The sequence below is a fragment of the Prorops nasuta genome, unplaced genomic scaffold (assembly GCF_024137725.1).
Source record: "Prorops nasuta isolate Cenicafe-Biocafe unplaced genomic scaffold, Cenicafe_Pnas_1.2 PNAS00014, whole genome shotgun sequence".
NCBI lineage: Eukaryota > Metazoa > Arthropoda > Insecta > Hymenoptera > Bethylidae > Prorops > Prorops nasuta.
Genome location: NW_027116811.1, coordinates 318,641 through 342,206, shown reverse-complemented (window position 1 = coordinate 342,206; position 23,566 = coordinate 318,641). Strand labels below are relative to the sequence as shown.

Below are 23,566 nucleotides of genomic sequence, written 5' to 3'. Positions count from 1 at the left end.
CAATTATTTCAGGCATTTCAGCCTTTAGCCTAAAGGCTTTAGGCCGGTCAGGGTCAGGCCTCCTCAATATATGGATCACTGCTTAGTTACCTCAGTTTCTACTATTATATTGTTAACATCTGGCACGAAAATACTAATTTTTGCAAGGATGTAATTTTGGAGTCATTGTTCCGATTTTTAGAAATTTCAGTATAACCTAACCCACAAGGAAAAAGGAGATCAATCAAGTAAATAAAATTGATAATTTCTGTTAAAATCCCTTTATTATACAAGATGTACAATATTTATATATGAGATCAGAAATACTGTTGTAATGGTTCTCCTAATATTTCTTCGAGAGTTCGAACGGCTTCCCTTGCATCTGTCTCAGTAGTTTCATCTTCATCTTCCAAAAGTTCAGCTAAGAAAGGTACTGTTTCTGGTAAAAGAGGCATAAAATTTTCCCCAAGTTTACGTACAATTTCAATCTAAAAATAATAAATAATCAGGTTAAGATAATATATTGTTTTATAATTTAATATTAGCATATTACCAATCCATGTAACGCAACACTTCTGACATAAGACTTAGCATGTCTTGTTTTTAATAATATTTGATAGACTAGTCTCTTGTTTAAAGAATCATCTGGTAGAACACCAGAGAAGGACGCTATGCATGGAATAATTAAATTATTTGCTCTCTTTGCATATTGTTCCTTAGTACCAGCTGTATTCTCAATTTGATCAACTATTGGTTGCATAAGAATCTCAAAACGTTCTTGATTAACAAAATTGTGTGCATCATAAGTAAAAATTCTATAAAGAGTTGATAAAACAGCTTCCACTACTTGTATCCTATCAACCTCATTGTCAAGAGTTAATTCCTTTTGTTCGTTCAAAACATAGAGATTATTGTCATTCAGCAATGTTGCAGCATGTTTCAAAAAATGTCCAGCAAATAAAACAAACAATGATTTTAAACAATCTGCTATATTGGTTGATAATCTGTAACCAAATATTCAGAGGTGATAATAAAATAAAATAATAATTGTTAATATTTTGCTTTGAAGTTATCAATTGAAGATTGATTAGTACTAACGTCCAGGTCGAGACTCAGTCGTTACGTATTTAAATTATAAACAATTTTGTGGTTTGATCTAGACACACTATTATATAAATGAACCTCTTTTTCTCTCTGTTTACTAATACATACCTAAAAAACGTGATATTTCGTTGCTTCCGTTGAACGTTTCTTGCCGCCCAATCATAAAGCTTATAGTATAATGGTCTAAAAGTAGTTTCACTTAATTTCAAAACTAAGGAAACCAAAGATTTGCTTGTACTTTCTTCTACAAGACTAATATATTCAAGCTTTTGTTTGTTTATTCCATCAGTTTCCATTGAATTCTGATCAAAGATTGAAAACTCTTCACGAAATTCTAAGACTTTTAAGAAAAATGTAGCTAAATCTGGAATTGCAGTATTCAAGTCTGTTGGTTGAATAACATTAAATGAATCGGTAAGAATACTCAATAGAGCTGGTATGCTTTTGTAAGATTTTTCTGATATTAAAGTATCGTAGCTTCTGCTGATAGCTGGTAATAATATACGTAATGGAATATAATGACACAGTTTTTGAGATGTTGCCTTTAGCCGTGAAACAATAACTCCAATCTGAAAGGATAAAATTTGTTAATTTAATTTAATAAGATAAGATATTCACAATATATTATATAACTCATCTAAACTGATAGTGTTCATTAATTATTTAAATACTGACTTTGGGATTTTCTGCATCCATGTATAAGGAAATCAATCTAGCCATTTCAAATAAAAGCTGGTCTAAGTAGAAGGATAAGAAGTTGCCAATAGATTCCACAATTTTTTGCAATGAACTCACTATACTAATGGCTAGTATATCTGGAGGGTCTTGTCTGCAATGAGCTTTTAATAACTGCAGAATTGCAGGTACAAACTGATTTAATGAATGTATGGCATGTGTCTTTAAAGAATTACATAGCTCTGCAACACAAAGTGCAGCTGTGCCTAATACAGGCCCATTCCGTGTCACCAAGAAATTAGTTACCATGTCCAGTATCTATATGGATTATTAATAATATTAACAATGATAACAATAAATATAGAGGAGTGCCAGTCTTTAATTTACAAGCTGTAACTGGTCCCTCTGTATATTTAGCAGAAAATGTGTAGAGTAAAAGTTACTCGACTGTGCAAAGCTGAGAAAATGACGCACTTCGTATAGCGGAATTAGTTTCAGTTAAAAACTTTCTACAGTGTTTTCTTTTTGCTAAGTATACAGGGAGATTAGTTAAAATCTATGTAAACTAAAAGCTAGAACGCTCCTTGTATATGTTCGTGTTCATGGTTAATTAAAAACAGTTATGTTTACCCGTTTAAAGATGACTGGATGTTCTGCTGCTAAAAATTTAGCGAGTAATTTGAGAGTTATTAAAGCTGTTTGCTGTGTTACGTCTAATTCCTGCTTTTCCGAATCTCCTTTTGTATTTATTACACATACCAAAGCTTCAATTAAGCTTAGCAAATCCGCATGATCGATTTCTCCAAATTTTCTCTGCTGGAGTCGACTATTGAGCAGCTCCAAACCTTTTCTAGTAACGGCGTGTAGTTTGTTTTCTATTAATCGTTTAATACTAATTAAGAAAATTTTATTCGACAACAAGTTGTTAACGAGATCAAGTACATCGTACAAATGATGTAGAAGAACCTTCCAATATTTTCCTAAGGGTTTACCCTGGCACAGATCTGCTTGTTTCGAAGTAGCTTCTATTATTAAAACAATGTCGGTTAATAACTTGTCATAATGAACTGTCATATCTGTAAGTACTTTTTGAGGAAGTTCAGCTACACGATTGATAAAATCTGACGAGGACAAGAGGTCGCTAAGAAATTGTATCAATACAAATTTATAATGTCTAAGCTGCTTTGGAGTATTTTTTTTTGTATTGAATATATGATTTTTGGAAAATACTGTCGGTGCTTCGCACTGCTTCCCATCTTCAATATCAATCGGTAATTCTTTCATAAATTCAATGAGCTTGACACAAGTAAAAATGAGCTTTGAAGGAGAAAACTCTCTTGAAATTTGTAATAGGAACTGTAGTCTTTGATCTTGGTTCTTTTGACTCGGCATGTTAACATTAGATAATACATGGCTTTCAAAAGTGAGCAGATAAAATAGGTGCAGCTGCTCGTTAAGGTGTGAGAGTAGTTTTTTAAAAAGTGGCATGCGTCTATGTTCAGGAATATCTGGTATTGATACGATAAACGCACGTAATATTTCACAAATATGGATTTCATTATTCATTGCGTTGATAATTGGTACCACAGTGTCAATTGTTTTATAAATTATTTGTATGGAATAAGCGTCATCTTGCCTAACGACAGAGTTACCCATAAATGTAAATATTGGCATTATAGAATACAATGCGCGGCGTATATCAACGATTTTTAAAAGCTCAACGAGAACCAATAAAGCGTGATGGTGCGTTTGAGGGTTCCTGGATGTTCTTATACATTGTGTTATTAAATCCACTTGTGAATGAGCATCGCGTATTGGTAATCCTTTCTCGGCAAGTCGATGTAAAGTAGATAATATTAACTGATTTGTGTACTCCACAGGACTTTGCTCTTCATGATTGAGACAAGTTTTTAGCAAGTCGAAAAGTATTGGATAAAGCAAATCCTCATTGGTAATATTTGATGCATGTTGAATAAATTCGAGCAAAGTTACACCGCGTTTCCAATTTCTACTATTGATTATAGCTAGATCTGAAACTATGAATCGTAAAGCGGATCGACTCTTTGTTAATTTCTCTCGCCTTTCATTAGTCTTTTCATTTAATTTTGTATCTTCTTCTAACTTTTTCATCTTTTCCAGCTCATTTACTATTAATTCGGCATTTATCTGGATACTCTTCATAGCTTTATGAGCAGTAGAAACGACTCTACTAACTTCACAATCAGTTATTATATCGACAAGTTTACCGAGTATCTGTTCTTGAAGTTTCGGCGAAATATTGGCAATACTTTGAAAGAAAGTCTTATCAATTTGCTTTAATAGCAGTACACTTGGTGAATGGTTACTACTTTCCGAAACTAGTTGTATGTTATGTTGTAGCAAACATCTATTGAAAAAGTTCCAAACTTCTTCCTTCTTTAAAACCTCAATGGCTGTTCCATTAAATCGACAAAGAATATTTCTTAAAGCATTTCCTACTAACTTTTTTGTTGTCTCAGTTGAAATTATGCTTAACAGATGAAGACCAAAAGGTGTTAAGTGCTCTAATATCATTGGCCCATTGACATAAATTAAAATATCCAATAGCTGCGACTTAATATGCATGGGACTAGCAGAATCCACAACAAGATCAAATAACTGTATCTGTGCCTGTTGTAATTTCTTCCGTAATTCAGTTTTTAATTGACTAGATACATCAGGATCAGGTGACAATAAATTATACAAACTTAATGACAGTTGATCTGGATCTAAAGAAATTTCTGGACTTTTGCTAGAAAGTTCGTGTAACAATGCTGAAAATGGACCTAGAGTCAAATTAAAGGTTTGTGTAATCTTTTTCATAATATTGATCGCTTCTATCCGACAAGCATTGTTTTCTCTTGCTAAAGCAATGAGTAAATTAGCAACAAATGCTCCGTCTTTGAATGCCCACTGTGTATGTTTGCAGCTATTTAATAGTATAAGTGTCATTTTAAGGCAATGAAAAGATATTTGAGCTTTAACAGGCTTTATAAAAAAATATGATAAAAATCTTATGAGATCTTGTACAAATGGAAAATGCCTCTGAAAGAATATTTGCAGGCATCTAGAATAATGCATTCCCCAACACGTCTTCATATTAATTCCTTCAAAGAGTATCTCCATTAATCTCAACAGTAAGTTACTTCGATCTGGATGATTTTCAAAGTCAATTGTTGCATCAGATTTTAAATCTAAACGTCGATATACCATCTCCAGTACATAAGTCCCAACTTGTAGTGGAAGAATTCCCAAAGAAGTCAAGGCAAGTGCTTCTTGTATATTAGCTCCTGTTAAATGATTACAGTTTTCTAAAAGCTTCACTTTACCCTTAAACTTTTTAATTACCTTTGAAGCAATTTCTATCGCTTCTCTCGCCGCTTTTGGTGGCAATGAGCCAACAGTGACTCTACAAACAGATCCTAATAAAACCATATTGAAAAACATAAACGTGCTATCTCCATGATGCAGATGCTTTTTTAAAGCAGCGATTATATTAGTAGCAGAAGGCAAAAGTTCATAATTCAAAATGTTATGAAATGCTGCTGATGTTATCACTTCCGCACTTCGCGATTTACCAATATCTTTCTTTAATTGTTGCATATATTTATTTTTACTTCCAAAATTCGACGTTAAAACTTCCATAGTAACATCAACATCCTCGTCTCTACTCGGGAACAAATACGGAAGTGATATAATGAAAATCGTGGTATCATTTCCTTCCTTACATAACTGTAGGAGGATTTTCAAAGCAGGCTTGGCAAGCATTTTTCTTGAAACACTATGACAAGCCGACAATAAAATTATCAATTCATCAATCAGAGTATCAACGGATAATAGATTTATTAAACGTTTAGTTGGTATCATTAATAATGCTTTTATCACCTCGATTTCGTTATCCGAAAATCTGGCTGCTAATGTATCAGTCATCATATCACAAAAATTAATTGGAACATTGATATCATTTTTAGCAAGCATTTCTAATCCAAATTTTCTTTGCTCAGGACTAACATGGGTCAATCTGTTTAGTATTAATGCAGAATCTTGTGAATCTCTAGCATTAAAATGCCAAGTTGTCAAAAATTGCAGTGCTAATTTTGACTTATCATCAATCTCACTAGATTTTACCAAACGTTTTAAGTATTCATCAAATTTTAAAGGATACCTTGTTTCTAAAGATTGATATAATTTTCTTAAGAATTCTCTTGCAGATTCTGACACATTATTTACAGATATATTATTGCTAACAATACTTGACAGAATTATATCCACTTCATTGCCTTTTAAATTAACTCGTGACATAATGCTTTCTATCATCCTTTGAATTGATATTGTTTCTTTAGCATTACTTAAGATCATTGTACATGCAGTTTTTAGAAGTGGTTGAATAAATTTTGCTATATTTATGTTAGATGATTGAGCATTTATCAAAAAATCTGGAAACCATGTTAACTCTGTTAAACATATAGTCAACCTATCAGAAACCGTGTCTATACTGTTAAATGGATTCCCAAATGCATAAAGTAATAAAATTGTAGCCTCTTGTCTTAAAAGTTGCTTTTTAAAAATTGTTAGAAATAGCCCTTCTATAGTTGCATCATTTAATCTAACTTTAGTCATAAGCTTTGCTAGAATCATGTAACAGGTAGCAATAAGATCAGGAGTAGAGTACTCTAGTCCTTTTAAAAGAGTAGGTAGCAAATGATTAACTTGCACTTCAGTTACAGAAGAAAGTTGATCAATAGCACCAATAATTGCTGTAGTATAAAAAGTATATAAAGTGCTTAAACTTGTCGAATTTTCAGCATATGTCTGTGTTGCAAAAATTACATGATCAGAAAGAAGTTTCAACAACCAATTATCTGTTACCAGACGGCTTATTAATACAGTAGAAGCCAAGGGCACACCAGGCTTTTGTAATGGTTTCAGCCAGCCCCATTTGTTGTAATCTTCAGTTAAATCTACTAACTCTAAGGCCCTAAAAATAATTGCTTAATATTACAAACTAATATGAAAACTTAACTCTGATTACACAACTTTAATAATGTTATAAATTATTAATAAGTTATATGTTCTTACCTTACAAACATACGAGTTTCATGATATGGTAGTATTAAAAGAAGAAACTGGTCTCTATTAAATTTATGTATGCGAAATCTATATATTAACCACTCAAGTGCTTTATGAGCAATATTCAGTAAAAAGTATGGGGAGAGCAAGATCAAAAATTTTCTAATCTCAGCATTCAATTTCTTATTGACATCTGCATCTTTTACAGATCTTTCAAAATTCAAAGAGCTTTGAGCAAACAAAGTACTCTCAAATTCACTGAATAATTGATAAAGTTTAATTAATTCATTTAAGCCACTTTGTCCTAAAAGTAAATTATTTTAAACAGATTAGCATGTGTGTGTGCATGGAAGATGTCTAACTGTTATCAGCTTGAAAACTATACATCATGATAATCAATATATGTAGTTTATACCCCACTCACCCTTACCAAGGCTAAATAGACATTACTATTTATTAAATATTTAAAAGCTCTAATATTAAAATCTTAGGGTGAACCTGACCAAGTCAGGTTAACTTAACCCACAGTTAAAGTGGTATAGTTAATGCGATGGGAACTATACTACTTTAACTCTGTGTTAAGCTGAACCAACTTGGTAGGGTTCACCCTAGTAGAACATTTTGAAAAATTTTTGGCCTTTTAAATTTTTAAAGTCTAGGGGGATTAGAATATATAAACACCCAGTTTACTGCAACAGTTCTTACCAATATCTAATACTGCATGTTTGTCTAAACTATCAGCTTCTTTTGCATCAAACAATAAACTTGCTCGTCCTTTATGTTGAAGAAGAATATCTGTTTGTGGAGCTTTTAATTTTTTTAACTGCTCTGCTAATGAAGTAGACATTATGAATCTGAAAAAAATATATATATTATTACAGTTAGGGTTGCTATCTGTCCTCTTTTTCCCGGATATTGACCTCTTTTATTAACCTTACGGGAACGTCCGGGGAGATTTTTAAATTTATCTGGGATTTTCAAATCGTTTCAAAAAGTTATTTTTTTCTAATTCGTTATTACCCAAAAAAGACTGATCAATAAATATTATTGGAAATCGGAGATGTGTCGTGGTGAGCCGTGAGCGGTCCGCGACTGGTGAATGGCGTGACGGTGAATGCTCGTGGGCCGTGGCTCGTGGCCTCGTGTTGGTGCATGGTGAGCAATGGTGAGTGGCGGCCGCCGGGCGGCGGGCGCTGCGGCACGAAGTTTGAGAGCATTTCCTAAATGCATCAAAGATTAGGCGCGAAGCCTTGGGATCTGAATGATCTGATCTGACTAACTCCAAAGCGCCTCTAGTAGCTATTAGTTAAACTATTTCTTTTCTGAAAAGTCAATTGGAGTATTCAGATTTACAGCTCACACGTAAAAAATTTATCGTAAAAAGAGTTGTATTTGCAAATCGGTATACTTCTTCGGTTGTAAGAAACATTTCATGCACTATTTTGTTAATATTTATACAAACTCGAATTGCAAAACACGTGGTATCTTTCAGGATTGCACCCAATTGTACCCCCCCCCCCCCCCCCATATTGGTTTTGAGTGTTTTGACGCCTGGCAGTTCAGATCCCAATAGTAAGTAACGGGAAATTGATTCGGTTACATTTCAGCTAGCTTCAGACTAGTTTATCCAACCGACAGTCTACGACAGTGCACGACAGTCAGACTAGAACAACGGTCGTATATTCACAGTCGTTCCTCGGTACATACTAGATTGTCCGAAAACTTTTGTAGAAGTGAGTCGACTACCTATATGACTAGTGAATATGGCCGAAATCTAGTAATATATTGCTATAATGTCGTAAGGCATTTATTGTAGTATTCATTTAGATATCAAGATGAGAAAAAGATAATTGAATAATCTTCAAGATAACGTCAATTTAAAGAAGCAGAAGAAAAAACTGCAAAATAAATGTAATTAAGAAAAACTATGGATCTTAGATAAGTAAAAACGTTTGAATAATTTAAAGTATTTATATATTGAATTTACTAGTGTTACTTTGTGGAAATATATTTTGTACAAATATGATTTAGGTGTTTGTGGCTTTCGCAAAGGATTAAAGAAATGCAGCATAAATGTTTATCAGAATAATAATGAGAGACGAGACAAAAATGACTGATAAGTGTAATTAAAATATTCATGCGTACTTTATTGACATATATGTCATCTGGTATAACTTTTACTGCTACGATGTTCATATTAATTATGATTTTATGATGAGAAACGCATGGGTCAAAGAAGGCAATACTTCTTACAAGGTAAATGTAAACAATTTGCAAATGTATTATACTTTCAATTTCAAATATAAAACTGTGTCTTAACTGTTTAGTTGATTAATTATTTAGATATTACTTTTATCGCTGGAATGATATCTTGCTCATATCTACGATGAGCAGAAATAAGAAGATATGAAGGACTTTCGACTAATCCCATCCATGTAAATTGCTTCCTTTGGCACAGAGTTTATGGTTAGTAATCGCAAGGTATATGTAATTTTTATTACAGTGTTTATTAATTCAAAGTTACTTTTAATTTGCTTAGCTTAATGAGTTTATATATTAAATATGGTCTGCTTTGGTTTTTCAGATATTACTGAGCGACTGAAGTGGAACTTTTATCAAATAACCTATTCAAGGATTATAATAAATATATAGAGTATGGATATATATATAATTATTAATAATCATACGCTGCAAGATTTGTACAGATGACAAGTGTCTTTATAACAGTGATTTTGCAATACTTAATTAGAACAAGTTCAAGCAAAGTTAAATTATACAAGTTAATATTGAAATTTTATCATTTTCACTATTATTAAATATATTTAATAGATATACAATATGCAGGGCGTACCACTTAAAATGCTCCAGAACATAGATACAAAAAGACGCGTACCTCTTCAACTATAAGAGATATTCAATGTTTGCACAGGACTTTTTCGAAACCTTTTGTTATTTGCTTCCAAAAGGGTCATATGAAAAAATTGAATATCTCTTATAATTAACGCAATACACGCTTTTTGTATCTATGCTCTGGGGCATTTAAGTGGTACACCCTGTATGTATTTCAATTTTTTTATATCTTTTTATATATAAAGAGAAAATATAAATTTTGTGTAAGCATAAGTTCTATTATTATAAATTATATATTTTTCAGACAAAATTTTACATTTCTCTTAGTTTTCGAAAGACTACTATGGAATTTAAAAATGTTTGAAAAACGGTTAACAAATATACTTTGCTGTGTGTAACTATGAAAGATTCATAACCCATTATATAAGTTTAGGAACTAAAGTCTTATAATTTATATTATAGGAATGCTTAAAGAATATTATTATTTGAAGACCTCAGCTATTGAAATTATTAACTAAGGCAATTGTACTCTTGTTGATTCTTGTGGATATATTATGTATTCTCGTATGCCGCTCTTAATTTACATAGAAATACAACGAAATCCGAATGGATCATATTATTATAAAACCAAGGTATGTTTTGATGATATTTAACATAGATTTTATTCGAATAAAAAGCATTATATTTCAATTAATTTATAATTTTTAATATTTACAGTTCCCGGATCCTTCCCTTTTGTAATATTTTTACTGCTGATCATTCTCCAATCTGAAATAATGAAACATTAAAAATAACGATACACGTAATAAATAATTGAGAGTAAAGACAAGAAATTGTCTAACGAAAAGAAAGCAACGTATAATTAATTAGGGATATAAAAGGTATTGAATGTTACAATGCTAAAAGCATAGTAAAAATCTCTTCTATACTATTTATTAATAATTAATGTTTCAAATTAAGATGATATTTTTTAGGAACAGCTACGAAATTATGTTTTCGAAGAATAATGCATATAGATTTGTATCTCCAACACAAAGAAAATAAGTAGGAAAAGAGAGCTGTGAAAGAAGTTAAAATTTACCTATGATGAAGCCTTTACCACTCACCTTTTTTATTAAGCATCATTTTTTTTACCAGTTTTAAGAAACTATAATTTCTTAATGCAACTTGAACGAGAAATATAGAAATTAATTCCAGTTGGTTTTCATTATTTGTTTCGTTAAGTATTTTTGAATATTGACAAATAATTTCTTTAGCGTTACTCGCTGCATTGTTTCCAAACTTATGAGGAATTTTTTCAATATAATATATCTTTAGAATATATTGAATTTTAGCTGTAAATGCAATTATGTTAGTTATATTCTTTCTTATAGGTATTTATAAATTAAGCTCCTACAACATGAAATTATACTTATTAGTACTTATTATAATGAAATATTTGTCGTTTATTGCTTTCGCAGGCAGTCTCTCTTTTACAATTATTAATAATTCAGTAGGTTAAATTTTGTGCAATTATTTTTTAACGATACATGCATACCCGAGAAACACGCGGTACACTTAACATTTTCACTAAATTTATATATGAAATAATTATAAAACTTTGTAAAGAATAAAACGATATAGGAAGCGTCTTTAACTCTTTTCGTGCCAACGACGATATATAGTAGCTGATGAAAGAGGTTTATGGAAAAATTGTTAAAAGTTTACTTTAATGGGCCGCATTTCTACCTAAGATTTTCTTAGTTCCATCATATGAAATGTCATTTAAGTCCCTCATTTTCATATCAATTATTTTAACAATGAATCATACAGATACTCTAATAAAATTTGCAAATATTTTTTGTATGCAGTGCAGAGGATGCTGATTCTTTGGATTAAAGCATAATAAATATATGTTTCATGCTGTAGGAAAAGATAAGAAAATTTTTATGAGCTGTTGATCACTTTTCAAGCAAAAGTTATGAAAAAATGAAACTATAGAGTTCACCTTAACAAATAACATAACAGTAAAGGACAATATTATTGTAATATAAATTATTTTACGAAATTGATAAAATAATTAGATGGCATACAAAAATCGTGTAAAGGATGTTTTTTCAATAGACTTTTTTTTAATTATATTAAAATTCTTCTTAGAATATATTAAGAAAACTTCAAACGAAGACACGCGTGAATTGTATCGTATGCTCATTTCATTTCTTAGGTTTTTAAGTTTATAGTTCTTTTTATGCTAAAGACAATAAAAAATTACTACAAGCACGGTTAGGTAGGGTCGATTGTGCTCTAAAAAAATGAATTTCACGAAAATGCGAAGTAAGTCTATTTGAAAAAGCACTCCTCATTTATAGATTTGCTTTAATTTATATATAAAATACTTACTAATAAATTTATAAAAATCAGGGTGAGACCCTATTGTGTCCTTAAGATATCGATTGAATCTTTCAATTTTATTATTAGTAGCTGTACGTCTGGAATATATGGTTAAAATGCTACCATCTACAGTATTTATCCAATAGACTTTTATGTATTGAAACAATCGTTTAATTTTTGAATTAATTTCCTCGTTATTAAATGATTCAGCTTTTTTTCTAATTACTTCGAATCCTTTGGGTATTAAAGCTGGCGGTAAAAATGGCAAACAATGAACTTGCGTCAATATAAATCTTAATTTTAAATGTTCCGCAGTAGACAGCTTCTTCATTAGTTGGAAAATCTTTAATTTGTTAACCCTCTTTTGAATAGCCTGAAAAAGGTTAATTTCTAAATTAATACAATTTCTATTAAGGTGTTACAATATAGGAATTATTACTTCTATTTCATTAATAAAATTTATTGAAAAATATATTAAAGTTAAGTAAAAGTCTAAAATATGTTGGTATGTTACGAAGTAACAAGGCAAGGCGTATAAAGACTAATAGTTCATAGAGAAAATATAATTCATATTTTTAGAAGTGTGAAGCAATTAGCTGATTTAATTAGACCGGTAAACTGTTTTTGTTCAGAAGTTGCAATTCGATGATTCTTATTTACTTTATGATGCTGCATCTAAATCCAATAGCACATATTATCACTCTATTAGGTGATAATTTTAAGATATTTAATTTTGAATAGTAAATAAATTACCCTTTTAAGGAGTTTTAAACTCATATATCTCAGTAACAACATTTTTAAACAATTTTTTGAAAACTACATTATATATATAATGCTATTCTTCCCCTTCAAAAAGCATTGTCGATTTTTATTGCGTCTCTGGTTCGTTGCGTTAATCAAGTTTTGAGGTTCGATTGTTTAGTGCATCTCTACAGAACGTTCACTTGAAAAGCAACTGTCCTTCTGTTTCGTCAAAGACACACGATTGTATAACTTCAAGCTAAAGTAACGCATTTAATAAAGAAATTCATAGTAAAACTCGACAATGAATTTTGAAGGGAAATACAAGTAGCATTATATAATGCAGTCCTCAAATGTTACTGAAAGAATTATGTTACTCAGATACCGGCTCGTGAAAAAGTTTGAAATGACGTGTTTCAACTATTTAAACTGAAATATCTTAAAATTATTACCTAATAGAGTAATATTGGTATCGCATTTGAAATCAGCATACCAAATTCCTTTGTATATAAATTAAATATATTCTGTGTGTATTAAACAGTAACTTTCATTTCGTTGACCATTATATTGTATTTATGTCATAAATCTCTGTACCCGGTTAAGGAAAATAATAAAATGTTTACTACATATGAAAAATATTTGTTATATAATACAAGCATTATATAATTATAATTAAGACAATTATTACCTGTGTATAATGAAAATAACAGCCCTGAATTATGCTGCACGGAAAATTTCTTCTGATTGAATTCTGCAATCCTTTTTCGAAGTCTGATACCCATGTATCAGGATTTAATTTAGGGGATATCTTTAATTTTACCATCTTGAAGAAGTCGTTATACGTGGATTCTGCTTTGCCACTCATAAACCCCCATACAATTGGTATAGCCTTTTATTTCGTTAAAAGCAAATATAAATTAATTGCCTTGATTTTAGTACGTAACAAAAATTTTACTAAATTTCTATTATTAAAAATTAGTGAAACGATTACTTATTACTATCAAGACTTTATTATACATTAGAACTTAAGAAAAGAAACTTTCAATTAAAATATTATTCCATAAATTTTATTTCAAATACTTAAAAGAAATAATGATTTTATAATTACTAACTTGATTTTTGTATTCTGCCATTATAATAAGCAATTGGTAAGCATTTTCTATTTTTGGTACAGTTTCAAATGTACCATCGACGTGACACAATTTCGCTTTCTCTGTCAATTTACAGAGTTTCTTGTCAAATATTATGATTAATACATCTTTTCCATTTTCGTATTGAATAACTTTCAATTTATGTTTTTCTTCCTTTATTTTAAATTTTAAAATATTTTGCCATTGAATAGTTTCTAAAAGAGGTCCTATTTCTTCCAGTCTATCAGGAAGTTTTGGCCTATTCTCTGCATTCCAACTTTTTAAAGTCTTGTGGATTTTTGGGAAGCTTATAGGAGCATCTTCATTTCTTTAGTTTGTAAATAATTATACTTTACTATGCATACTTAGCTTATACGGAAAAGTTGACAGCATAATTTTGTAGAAGAAAAACGCTTACCTTAAAGCGCATGCATCGTAAGCTTCTTTTGATGTGCATGGATAATTATGCATATAACTAAAAATATCTTCTTTAAACTTCGCTTCCTTAATTTTACTTGTATCAACATCGTGATTATGGGCCTTCAAATTTTGTAAATTTTCTTTATCCTTAATAAATTTTGCAGTTCCACGGCAACTTTCTTCACTACACCGTAAATATCTTTAGGAATAATAAAATTTGAAATAATCAAACCATATATACTTTGTTGAATATCGTTGTCTCTCTTTAATTAAAACTTACGTTACTTCGCAGTTATTTCTTTTTGTCAATTTCTTACTAATATTATATTTGTGACCATCCTTGTAAATTGTTTGCATACATCAAAATATCAGTGTCATGGTAAACGTAAAAATGAATACTATATAATAATGTGTGTGTGTGTGTGTGTGTGTGTGTGTGTGTGTGTGTGTGTGTGTGTGTGTGTAAAAATAGTAAACAAATTTTTTAAATATAAATGTTTAAAATTGATAAATAAAATTATTATAGGTTATTGAATTTGAAATCGTTGTAGGCATATCATTTTATAGGCATCTTCTGCATGAAATAGCCAAAAACAATGTTTCTGGGGGGAGAGGGGAGTCTTTGTTTACATCTGAGCAGTGCGAGTCGCACGAGTATTGTGTCATAATAGGCAATGCAAGTTAAACCAAAGCATTCAATGAACTGGTGATAGCTGTTATAAATTTGTAAAAGTGTATTTGTGAAAGTGTAGCATACTTATTCTAAAAATGCCGAAATTTACAAATCCATATAAATGTATGCAAACAATTTACAAGGATGGTCACAAATATAATATTAGTAAGAAATTGACAAAAAGAAATAACTGCGAAGTAACGTAAGTTTTAATTAAAGAGAGACAACGATATTCAACAAAGTATATATGGTTTGATTATTTCAAATTTTATTATTCCTAAAGATATTTACGGTGTAGTGAAGAAAGTTGCCGTGGAACTGCAAAATTTATTAAGGATAAAGAAAATTTACAAAATTTGAAGGCCCATAATCACGATGTTGATACAAGTAAAATTAAGGAAGCGAAGTTTAAAGAAGATATTTTTAGTTATATGCATAATTATCCATGCACATCAAAAGAAGCTTACGATGCATGCGCTTTAAGGTAAGCGTTTTTCTTCTACAAAATTATGCTGTCAACTTTTCCGTATAAGCTAAGTATGCATAGTAAAGTATAATTATTTACAAACTAAAGAAATGAAGATGCTCCTATAAGCTTCCCAAAAATCCACAAGACTTTAAAAAGTTGGAATGCAGAGAATAGGCCAAAACTTCCTGATAGACTGGAAGAAATAGGACCTCTTTTAGAAACTATTCAATGGCAAAATATTTTAAAATTTAAAATAAAGGAAGAAAAACATAAATTGAAAGTTATTCAATACGAAAATGGAAAAGATGTATTAATCATAATATTTGACAAGAAACTCTGTAAATTGACAGAGAAAGCGAAATTGTGTCACGTCGATGGTACATTTGAAACTGTACCAAAAATAGAAAATGCTTACCAATTGCTTATTATAATGGCAGAATACAAAAATCAAGTTAGTAATTATAAAATCATTATTTCTTTTAAGTATTTGAAATAAAATTTATGGAATAATATTTTAATTGAAAGTTTCTTTTCTTAAGTTCTAATGTATAATAAAGTCTTGATAGTAATAAGTAATCGTTTCACTAATTTTTAATAATAGAAATTTAGTAAAATTTTTGTTACGTACTAAAATCAAGGCAATTAATTTATATTTGCTTTTAACGAAATAAAAGGCTATACCAATTGTATGGGGGTTTATGAGTGGCAAAGCAGAATCCACGTATAACGACTTCTTCAAGATGGTAAAATTAAAGATATCCCCTAAATTAAATCCTGATACATGGGTATCAGACTTCGAAAAAGGATTGCAGAATTCAATCAGAAGAAATTTTCCGTGCAGCATAATTCAGGGCTGTTATTTTCATTATACACAGGTAATAATTGTCTTAATTATAATTATATAATGCTTGTATTATATAACAAATATTTTTCATATGTAGTAAACATTTTATTATTTTCCTTAACCGGGTACAGAGATTTATGACATAAATACAATATAATGGTCAACGAAATGAAAGTTACTGTTTAATACACACAGAATATATTTAATTTATATACAAAGGAATTTGGTATGCTGATTTCAAATGCGATACCAATATTACTCTATTAGGTAATAATTTTAAGATATTTCAGTTTAAATAGTTGAAACACGTCATTTCAAACTTTTTCACGAGCCGGTATCTGAGTAACATAATTCTTTCAGTAACATTTGAGGACTGCATTATATAATGCTACTTGTATTTCCCTTCAAAATTCATTGTCGAGTTTTACTATGAATTTCTTTATTAAATGCGTTACTTTAGCTTGAAGTTATACAATCGTGTGTCTTTGACGAAACAGAAGGACAGTTGCTTTTCAAGTGAACGTTCTGTAGAGATGCACTAAACAATCGAACCTCAAAACTTGATTAACGCAACGAACCAGAGACGCAATAAAAATCGACAATGCTTTTTGAAGGGGAAGAATAGCATTATATATATAATGTAGTTTTCAAAAAATTGTTTAAAAATGTTGTTACTGAGATATATGAGTTTAAAACTCCTTAAAAGGGTAATTTATTTACTATTCAAAATTAAATATCTTAAAATTATCACCTAATAGAGTGATAATATGTGCTATTGGATTTAGATGCAGCATCATAAAGTAAATAAGAATCATCGAATTGCAACTTCTGAACAAAAACAGTTTACCGGTCTAATTAAATCAGCTAATTGCTTCACACTTCTAAAAATATGAATTATATTTTCTCTATGAACTATTAGTCTTTATACGCCTTGCCTTGTTACTTCGTAACATACCAACATATTTTAGACTTTTACTTAACTTTAATATATTTTTCAATAAATTTTATTAATGAAATAGAAGTAATAATTCCTATATTGTAACACCTTAATAGAAATTGTATTAATTTAGAAATTAACCTTTTTCAGGCTATTCAAAAGAGGGTTAACAAATTAAAGATTTTCCAACTAATGAAGAAGCTGTCTACTGCGGAACATTTAAAATTAAGATTTATATTGACGCAAGTTCATTGTTTGCCATTTTTACCGCCAGCTTTAATACCCAAAGGATTCGAAGTAATTAGAAAAAAAGCTGAATCATTTAATAACGAGGAAATTAATTCAAAAATTAAACGATTGTTTCAATACATAAAAGTCTATTGGATAAATACTGTAGATGGTAGCATTTTAACCATATATTCCAGACGTACAGCTACTAATAATAAAATTGAAAGATTCAATCGATATCTTAAGGACACAATAGGGTCTCACCCTGATTTTTATAAATTTATTAGTAAGTATTTTATATATAAATTAAAGCAAATCTATAAATGAGGAGTGCTTTTTCAAATAGACTTACTTCGCATTTTCGTGAAATTCATTTTTTTAGAGCACAATCGACCCTACCTAACCGTGCTTGTAGTAATTTTTTATTGTCTTTAGCATAAAAAGAACTATAAACTTAAAAACCTAAGAAATGAAATGAGCATACGATACAATTCACGCGTGTCTTCGTTTGAAGTTTTCTTAATATATTCTAAGAAGAATTTTAATATAATTAAAAAAAAGTCTATTGAAAAAACATCCTTTACACGATTTTTGTATGCCATCTAATTATTTTATCAATTTCGTAAAATAATTTATATTACAATAATATTGTCCTTTACTGTTATGTTATTTGTTAAGGTGAACTCTATAGTTTCATTTTTTCATAACTTTTGCTTGAAAAGTGATCAACAGCTCATAAAAATTTTCTTATCTTTTCCTACAGCATGAAACATATATTTATTATGCTTTAATCCAAAGAATCAGCATCCTCTGCACTGCATACAAAAAATATTTGCAAATTTTATTAGAGTATCTGTATGATTCATTGTTAAAATAATTGATATGAAAATGAGGGACTTAAATGACATTTCATATGATGGAACTAAGAAAATCTTAGGTAGAAATGCGGCCCATTAAAGTAAACTTTTAACAATTTTTCCATAAACCTCTTTCATCAGCTACTATATATCGTCGTTGGCACGAAAAGAGTTAAAGACGCTTCCTATATCGTTTTATTCTTTACAAAGTTTTATAATTATTTCATATATAAATTTAGTGAAAATGTTAAGTGTACCGCGTGTTTCTCGGGTATGCATGTATCGTTAAAAAATAATTGCACAAAATTTAACCTACTGAATTATTAATAATTGTAAAAGAGAGACTGCCTGCGAAAGCAATAAACGACAAATATTTCATTATAATAAGTACTAATAAGTATAATTTCATGTTGTAGGAGCTTAATTTATAAATACCTATAAGAAAGAATATAACTAACATAATTGCATTTACAGCTAAAATTCAATATATTCTAAAGATATATTATATTGAAAAAATTCCTCATAAGTTTGGAAACAATGCAGCGAGTAACGCTAAAGAAATTATTTGTCAATATTCAAAAATACTTAACGAAACAAATAATGAAAACCAACTGGAATTAATTTCTATATTTCTCGTTCAAGTTGCATTAAGAAATTATAGTTTCTTAAAACTGGTAAAAAAAATGATGCTTAATAAAAAAGGTGAGTGGTAAAGGCTTCATCATAGGTAAATTTTAACTTCTTTCACAGCTCTCTTTTCCTACTTATTTTCTTTGTGTTGGAGATACAAATCTATATGCATTATTCTTCGAAAACATAATTTCGTAGCTGTTCCTAAAAAATATCATCTTAATTTGAAACATTAATTATTAATAAATAGTATAGAAGAGATTTTTACTATGCTTTTAGCATTGTAACATTCAATACCTTTTATATCCCTAATTAATTATACGTTGCTTTCTTTTCGTTAGACAATTTCTTGTCTTTACTCTCAATTATTTATTACGTGTATCGTTATTTTTAATGTTTCATTATTTCAGATTGGAGAATGATCAGCAGTAAAAATATTACAAAAGGGAAGGATCCGGGAACTGTAAATATTAAAAATTATAAATTAATTGAAATATAATGCTTTTTATTCGAATAAAATCTATGTTAAATATCATCAAAACATACCTTGGTTTTATAATAATATGATCCATTCGGATTTCGTTGTATTTCTATGTAAATTAAGAGCGGCATACGAGAATACATAATATATCCACAAGAATCAACAAGAGTACAATTGCCTTAGTTAATAATTTCAATAGCTGAGGTCTTCAAATAATAATATTCTTTAAGCATTCCTATAATATAAATTATAAGACTTTAGTTCCTAAACTTATATAATGGGTTATGAATCTTTCATAGTTACACACAGCAAAGTATATTTGTTAACCGTTTTTCAAACATTTTTAAATTCCATAGTAGTCTTTCGAAAACTAAGAGAAATGTAAAATTTTGTCTGAAAAATATATAATTTATAATAATAGAACTTATGCTTACACAAAATTTATATTTTCTCTTTATATATAAAAAGATATAAAAAAATTGAAATACATACAGGGTGTACCACTTAAATGCCCCAGAGCATAGATACAAAAAGCGTGTATTGCGTTAATTATAAGAGATATTCAATTTTTTCATATGACCCTTTTGGAAGCAAATAACAAAAGGTTTCGAAAAAGTCCTGTGCAAACATTGAATATCTCTTATAGTTGAAGAGGTACGCGTCTTTTTGTATCTATGTTCTGGAGCATTTTAAGTGGTACGCCCTGCATATTGTATATCTATTAAATATATTTAATAATAGTGAAAATGATAAAATTTCAATATTAACTTGTATAATTTAACTTTGCTTGAACTTGTTCTAATTAAGTATTGCAAAATCACTGTTATAAAGACACTTGTCATCTGTACAAATCTTGCAGCGTATGATTATTAATAATTATATATATATCCATACTCTATATATTTATTATAATCCTTGAATAGGTTATTTGATAAAAGTTCCACTTCAGTCGCTCAGTAATATCTGAAAAACCAAAGCAGACCATATTTAATATATAAACTCATTAAGCTAAGCAAATTAAAAGTAACTTTGAATTAATAAACACTGTAATAAAAATTACATATACCTTGCGATTACTAACCATAAACTCTGTGCCAAAGGAAGCAATTTACATGGATGGGATTAGTCGAAAGTCCTTCATATCTTCTTATTTCTGCTCATCGTAGATATGAGCAAGATATCATTCCAGCGATAAAAGTAATATCTAAATAATTAATCAACTAAACAGTTAAGACACAGTTTTATATTTGAAATTGAAAGTATAATACATTTGCAAATTGTTTACATTTACCTTGTAAGAAGTATTGCCTTCTTTGACCCATGCGTTTCTCATCATAAAATCATAATTAATATGAACATCGTAGCAGTAAAAGTTATACCAGATGACATATATGTCAATAAAGTACGCATGAATATTTTAATTACACTTATCAGTCATTTTTGTCTCGTCTCTCATTATTATTCTGATAAACATTTATGCTGCATTTCTTTAATCCTTTGCGAAAGCCACAAACACCTAAATCATATTTGTACAAAATATATTTCCACAAAGTAACACTAGTAAATTCAATATATAAATACTTTAAATTATTCAAACGTTTTTACTTATCTAAGATCCATAGTTTTTCTTAATTACATTTATTTTGCAGTTTTTTCTTCTGCTTCTTTAAATTGACGTTATCTTGAAGATTATTCAATTATCTTTTTCTCATCTTGATATCTAAATGAATACTACAATAAATGCCTTACGACATTATAGCAATATATTACTAGATTTCGGCCATATTCACTAGTCATATAGGTAGTCGACTCACTTCTACAAAAGTTTTCGGACAATCTAGTATGTACCCGTTCCTCCACCTCGACTCGAGTTTCAATACTATAGTTTACGTTACATATACTGTAGTATTTTAGCCTGAGTCGAGTTCGAATCGAGGTGGAGGAACGACTTATGAATACGACCGCAAGCTTATGATTGGCCAATTTTAGCTGACCAACCAATCATACGGCGATTGCTAAGACCGCTGAGTGTTAGCTAAGGGTGCGTTCACGGAGACGCTATCAACGCTACTGCGCACATATATAATAGGCAATTTTCTCTGCGCAGTAGCACAAATAAATAGCGCTAAATAGCGTCTCCGTGAACGCACCCTAAATGCACTCTTTGCGGGAAGCAGGGAAATTACTTTATTTACAGTTTACACCACATCCCATGTGGCTAACTTCACTCTGTACTTTACATGAAAATGGCCACACGCCACACATGATTCAACGTAAACCTGCCAAACGCAGCTTGACGTAGCCTCTGAAATTTTAACTCATTTAAGTTTCAAACTGTACCATACCATCTGTTAATTGCTACAGATTACTGACAGACGTCTAATTAAAATTTATTAGAATTCTAAATATTAAATGTTAGCTCTATATATTATGTAGAATTTTCTTCATATTTATAAACTTATATATGTTTACATATTCAAGTGGACACTTTTATTAAAATTGTTAATAATAATATTTTTGCGTATAACGATCCCCTTGGGACAATGAGTAATTTTCTATTGTGGTTCAAGTCTAAAGAAGATAAGCTATGGCTGCAGTGAGAAAAGTTTTGTTTTCTTCCACTTTAGCATTCTAGATTATTAAAAGCTTCAGCCTTAAAAAGCTAATGCATAACGAGATTAAATTAAATAAAAATGGAAACATCAAACAATCATTGTGATAAGAGAACTTATAAAACAAAGTCACAGAATAATAGCAATAAAGATAGTACCAAACACTACAAAAGAAATATTTCAAAAATAAGAAGATCATCATCTTCTTTGAGTGTGTCAAGTGTCAGTAGCAGTAGTGATAGCAGTAGAAGTAGCAGCAGCCGTAGTAGCAGTAATACCAGCAGCAGTGAGAGCAGTAGTAGTGACAGTACTAGCAGTAGCAGTACCAGCAGCAGCAGCAGTATCATTAGTAGGACTAGTAGTAGCAACAGCAATAATAAAAGGAAACGGAACAATAAAACAAAAAGCGTTAATAATAAAAAATCTAAGAAGCTCATACTCAATAATATAAAGAAATCCACATTGACAACGAATAAACAGAATGTTACAAAGATACAAGATAAAAGAAAAGTGAAAGAAAAGCAAAAAGGGACAGAGAAAATATTGGGACCTAAACCATCAAAAAAAAAACACACTAAACAAGCTGTTACTCCTAACGTTGAAACAGAGCTCGCAGATAAAGCAAAGGCAATGGCACCAATGACTAAGGAAGAATGGCAAAAAAAACAAAGTATCATTAGAAAGGTATATGATGAAGAAACTGGTAGATTCAGGTAAAATTGATTGTATTTGTGAGTATATGATTTGTAACAAGTATTATAATGATTGGGAAAATTAAGTTTGCTTTTTTTAATATAAAGGCTAATTAAAGGAGATGGAGAGGTCATTGAAGAAATTGTGAGTCGTGAACGTCATAAAGAAATAAATAAACAAGCTACAAGAGGAGATGGAACATTCTTTCAGTCACAATTGAAGTCAAAAACTTTTCAAAAATAGCAAACGCTATTATTTTAATTGTAAGGTTTTATACACAGTTATTGATAAAAATATTAAACTTTTCTACTTTGAAAGGATCAACTGTTTAATATTAATATTTTTACTGTTGTTGCTTTATTCTTGCTTAAAATAAATAAAATAAACAAATGTCTCTCTTCAGATCTATTGAATCACATATCAAATGGTAAGCGTCTATCATCTCATTACCATTAAACCCTGTATTGCCAAGTATAATTCCTCTGCTAAACTTTCAACGATATCCCTCATACCGGCACTACAAAGCGAAATCCGATAACAGTTTCAAAGATACGGCGTTATTTTACAGCTGGTTTTATACTCATTCTATCATTTTAGTGACATCACGTTCTGCTCTTTCTAGTAAAATAATCATATTATTGAAAAACAAACAAGTGTTTTTAAATTATTTTTGTCTTTTATTTAAATTGGCTGCCGTATCAGGAGAAGCAGTTCATAATGTCACTAAAACGGTATAATGAATTGAAAATTGGCTTTCGAATAATGTCGTAATCTTTTCCGTAAAT

The 23,566-nt window shown here is 29.9% G+C and overlaps 2 protein-coding genes and 2 long non-coding RNA genes across 16 annotated transcripts; 2 read left to right on the top strand and 2 right to left on the bottom strand.

Annotated features, from left to right (window-relative positions):
• Positions 1-25: 25 nt before the first annotated feature.
• l(2)k09022 (HEAT repeat containing 1 homolog l(2)k09022) lies at positions 26-7,993 on the bottom strand. The gene is made up of 8 exons (XM_066735431.1): positions 7,767-7,993; positions 7,552-7,700; positions 6,856-7,150; positions 2,389-6,754; positions 1,759-2,076; positions 1,192-1,652; positions 533-983; positions 26-467 (listed from the first exon to the last, which is right to left on the bottom strand). The coding sequence occupies exons 2-8, from the start codon at positions 7,691-7,693 to the stop codon at positions 297-299; spliced, it is 6,204 nt and encodes a 2,067-aa protein (XP_066591528.1). The 5' UTR covers positions 7,694-7,700; positions 7,767-7,993; the 3' UTR covers positions 26-296.
• A 744-nt stretch (positions 7,994-8,737) lies between these two features.
• On the top strand, positions 8,738-13,406 carry LOC136778326 (uncharacterized). Of its 7 annotated transcripts, none has more exons than XR_010823400.1 (8): positions 8,738-8,757; positions 8,878-9,102; positions 9,190-9,312; positions 9,431-9,499; positions 10,001-10,086; positions 10,159-10,328; positions 10,414-10,577; positions 10,671-13,406. It is a non-coding gene; the product is annotated as an uncharacterized lncRNA (long non-coding RNA). The 7 variants fall into 7 exon arrangements; XR_010823398.1 differs by having other exon boundaries at positions 9,431-9,625; XR_010823401.1 differs by lacking the exon at positions 10,001-10,086.
• Positions 13,407-16,463: 3,057 nt separating this feature from the next.
• Positions 16,464-20,955, bottom strand: LOC136778329 (uncharacterized). Of its 6 annotated transcripts, none has more exons than XR_010823405.1 (7): positions 20,768-20,955; positions 20,558-20,680; positions 20,245-20,439; positions 19,784-19,869; positions 19,542-19,711; positions 19,293-19,456; positions 16,464-19,199 (listed from the first exon to the last, which is right to left on the bottom strand). It is a non-coding gene; the product is annotated as an uncharacterized lncRNA (long non-coding RNA). The 6 variants fall into 6 exon arrangements; XR_010823408.1 differs by having other exon boundaries at positions 20,371-20,439; positions 20,768-20,954; XR_010823406.1 differs by having other exon boundaries at positions 19,784-20,439; positions 20,543-20,680.
• Positions 20,956-21,730: 775 nt separating this feature from the next.
• LOC136778393 (ADP-ribosylation factor-like protein 6-interacting protein 4) lies at positions 21,731-23,175 on the top strand. Of its 2 annotated transcripts, none has more exons than XM_066735201.1 (2): positions 21,731-22,801; positions 22,889-23,175. In XM_066735201.1, the coding sequence occupies exons 1-2, from the start codon at positions 22,170-22,172 to the stop codon at positions 23,022-23,024; spliced, it is 768 nt and encodes a 255-aa protein (XP_066591298.1). In that variant the 5' UTR covers positions 21,731-22,169; the 3' UTR covers positions 23,025-23,175. The 2 variants fall into 2 exon arrangements, with proteins under 2 accessions (XP_066591298.1, XP_066591299.1); XM_066735202.1 differs by having other exon boundaries at positions 21,731-22,819; positions 22,889-23,018.
• The last annotated feature ends 391 nt before the right edge of the window (positions 23,176-23,566 follow it).

Bases quoted from the DNA above. Each gene is read 5' to 3' on its own strand.
- LOC136778393 (XM_066735201.1), top strand. From the start codon at position 22,170: ATGGAAACATCAAACAATCATTGTGATAAGAGAACTTATAAAACAAAG. The intron at 22,802-22,888 runs GTAAAATTGATT...TTTAATATAAAG, and splicing joins GAAGAAACTGGTAGATTCAG to GCTAATTAAAGGAGATGGAG.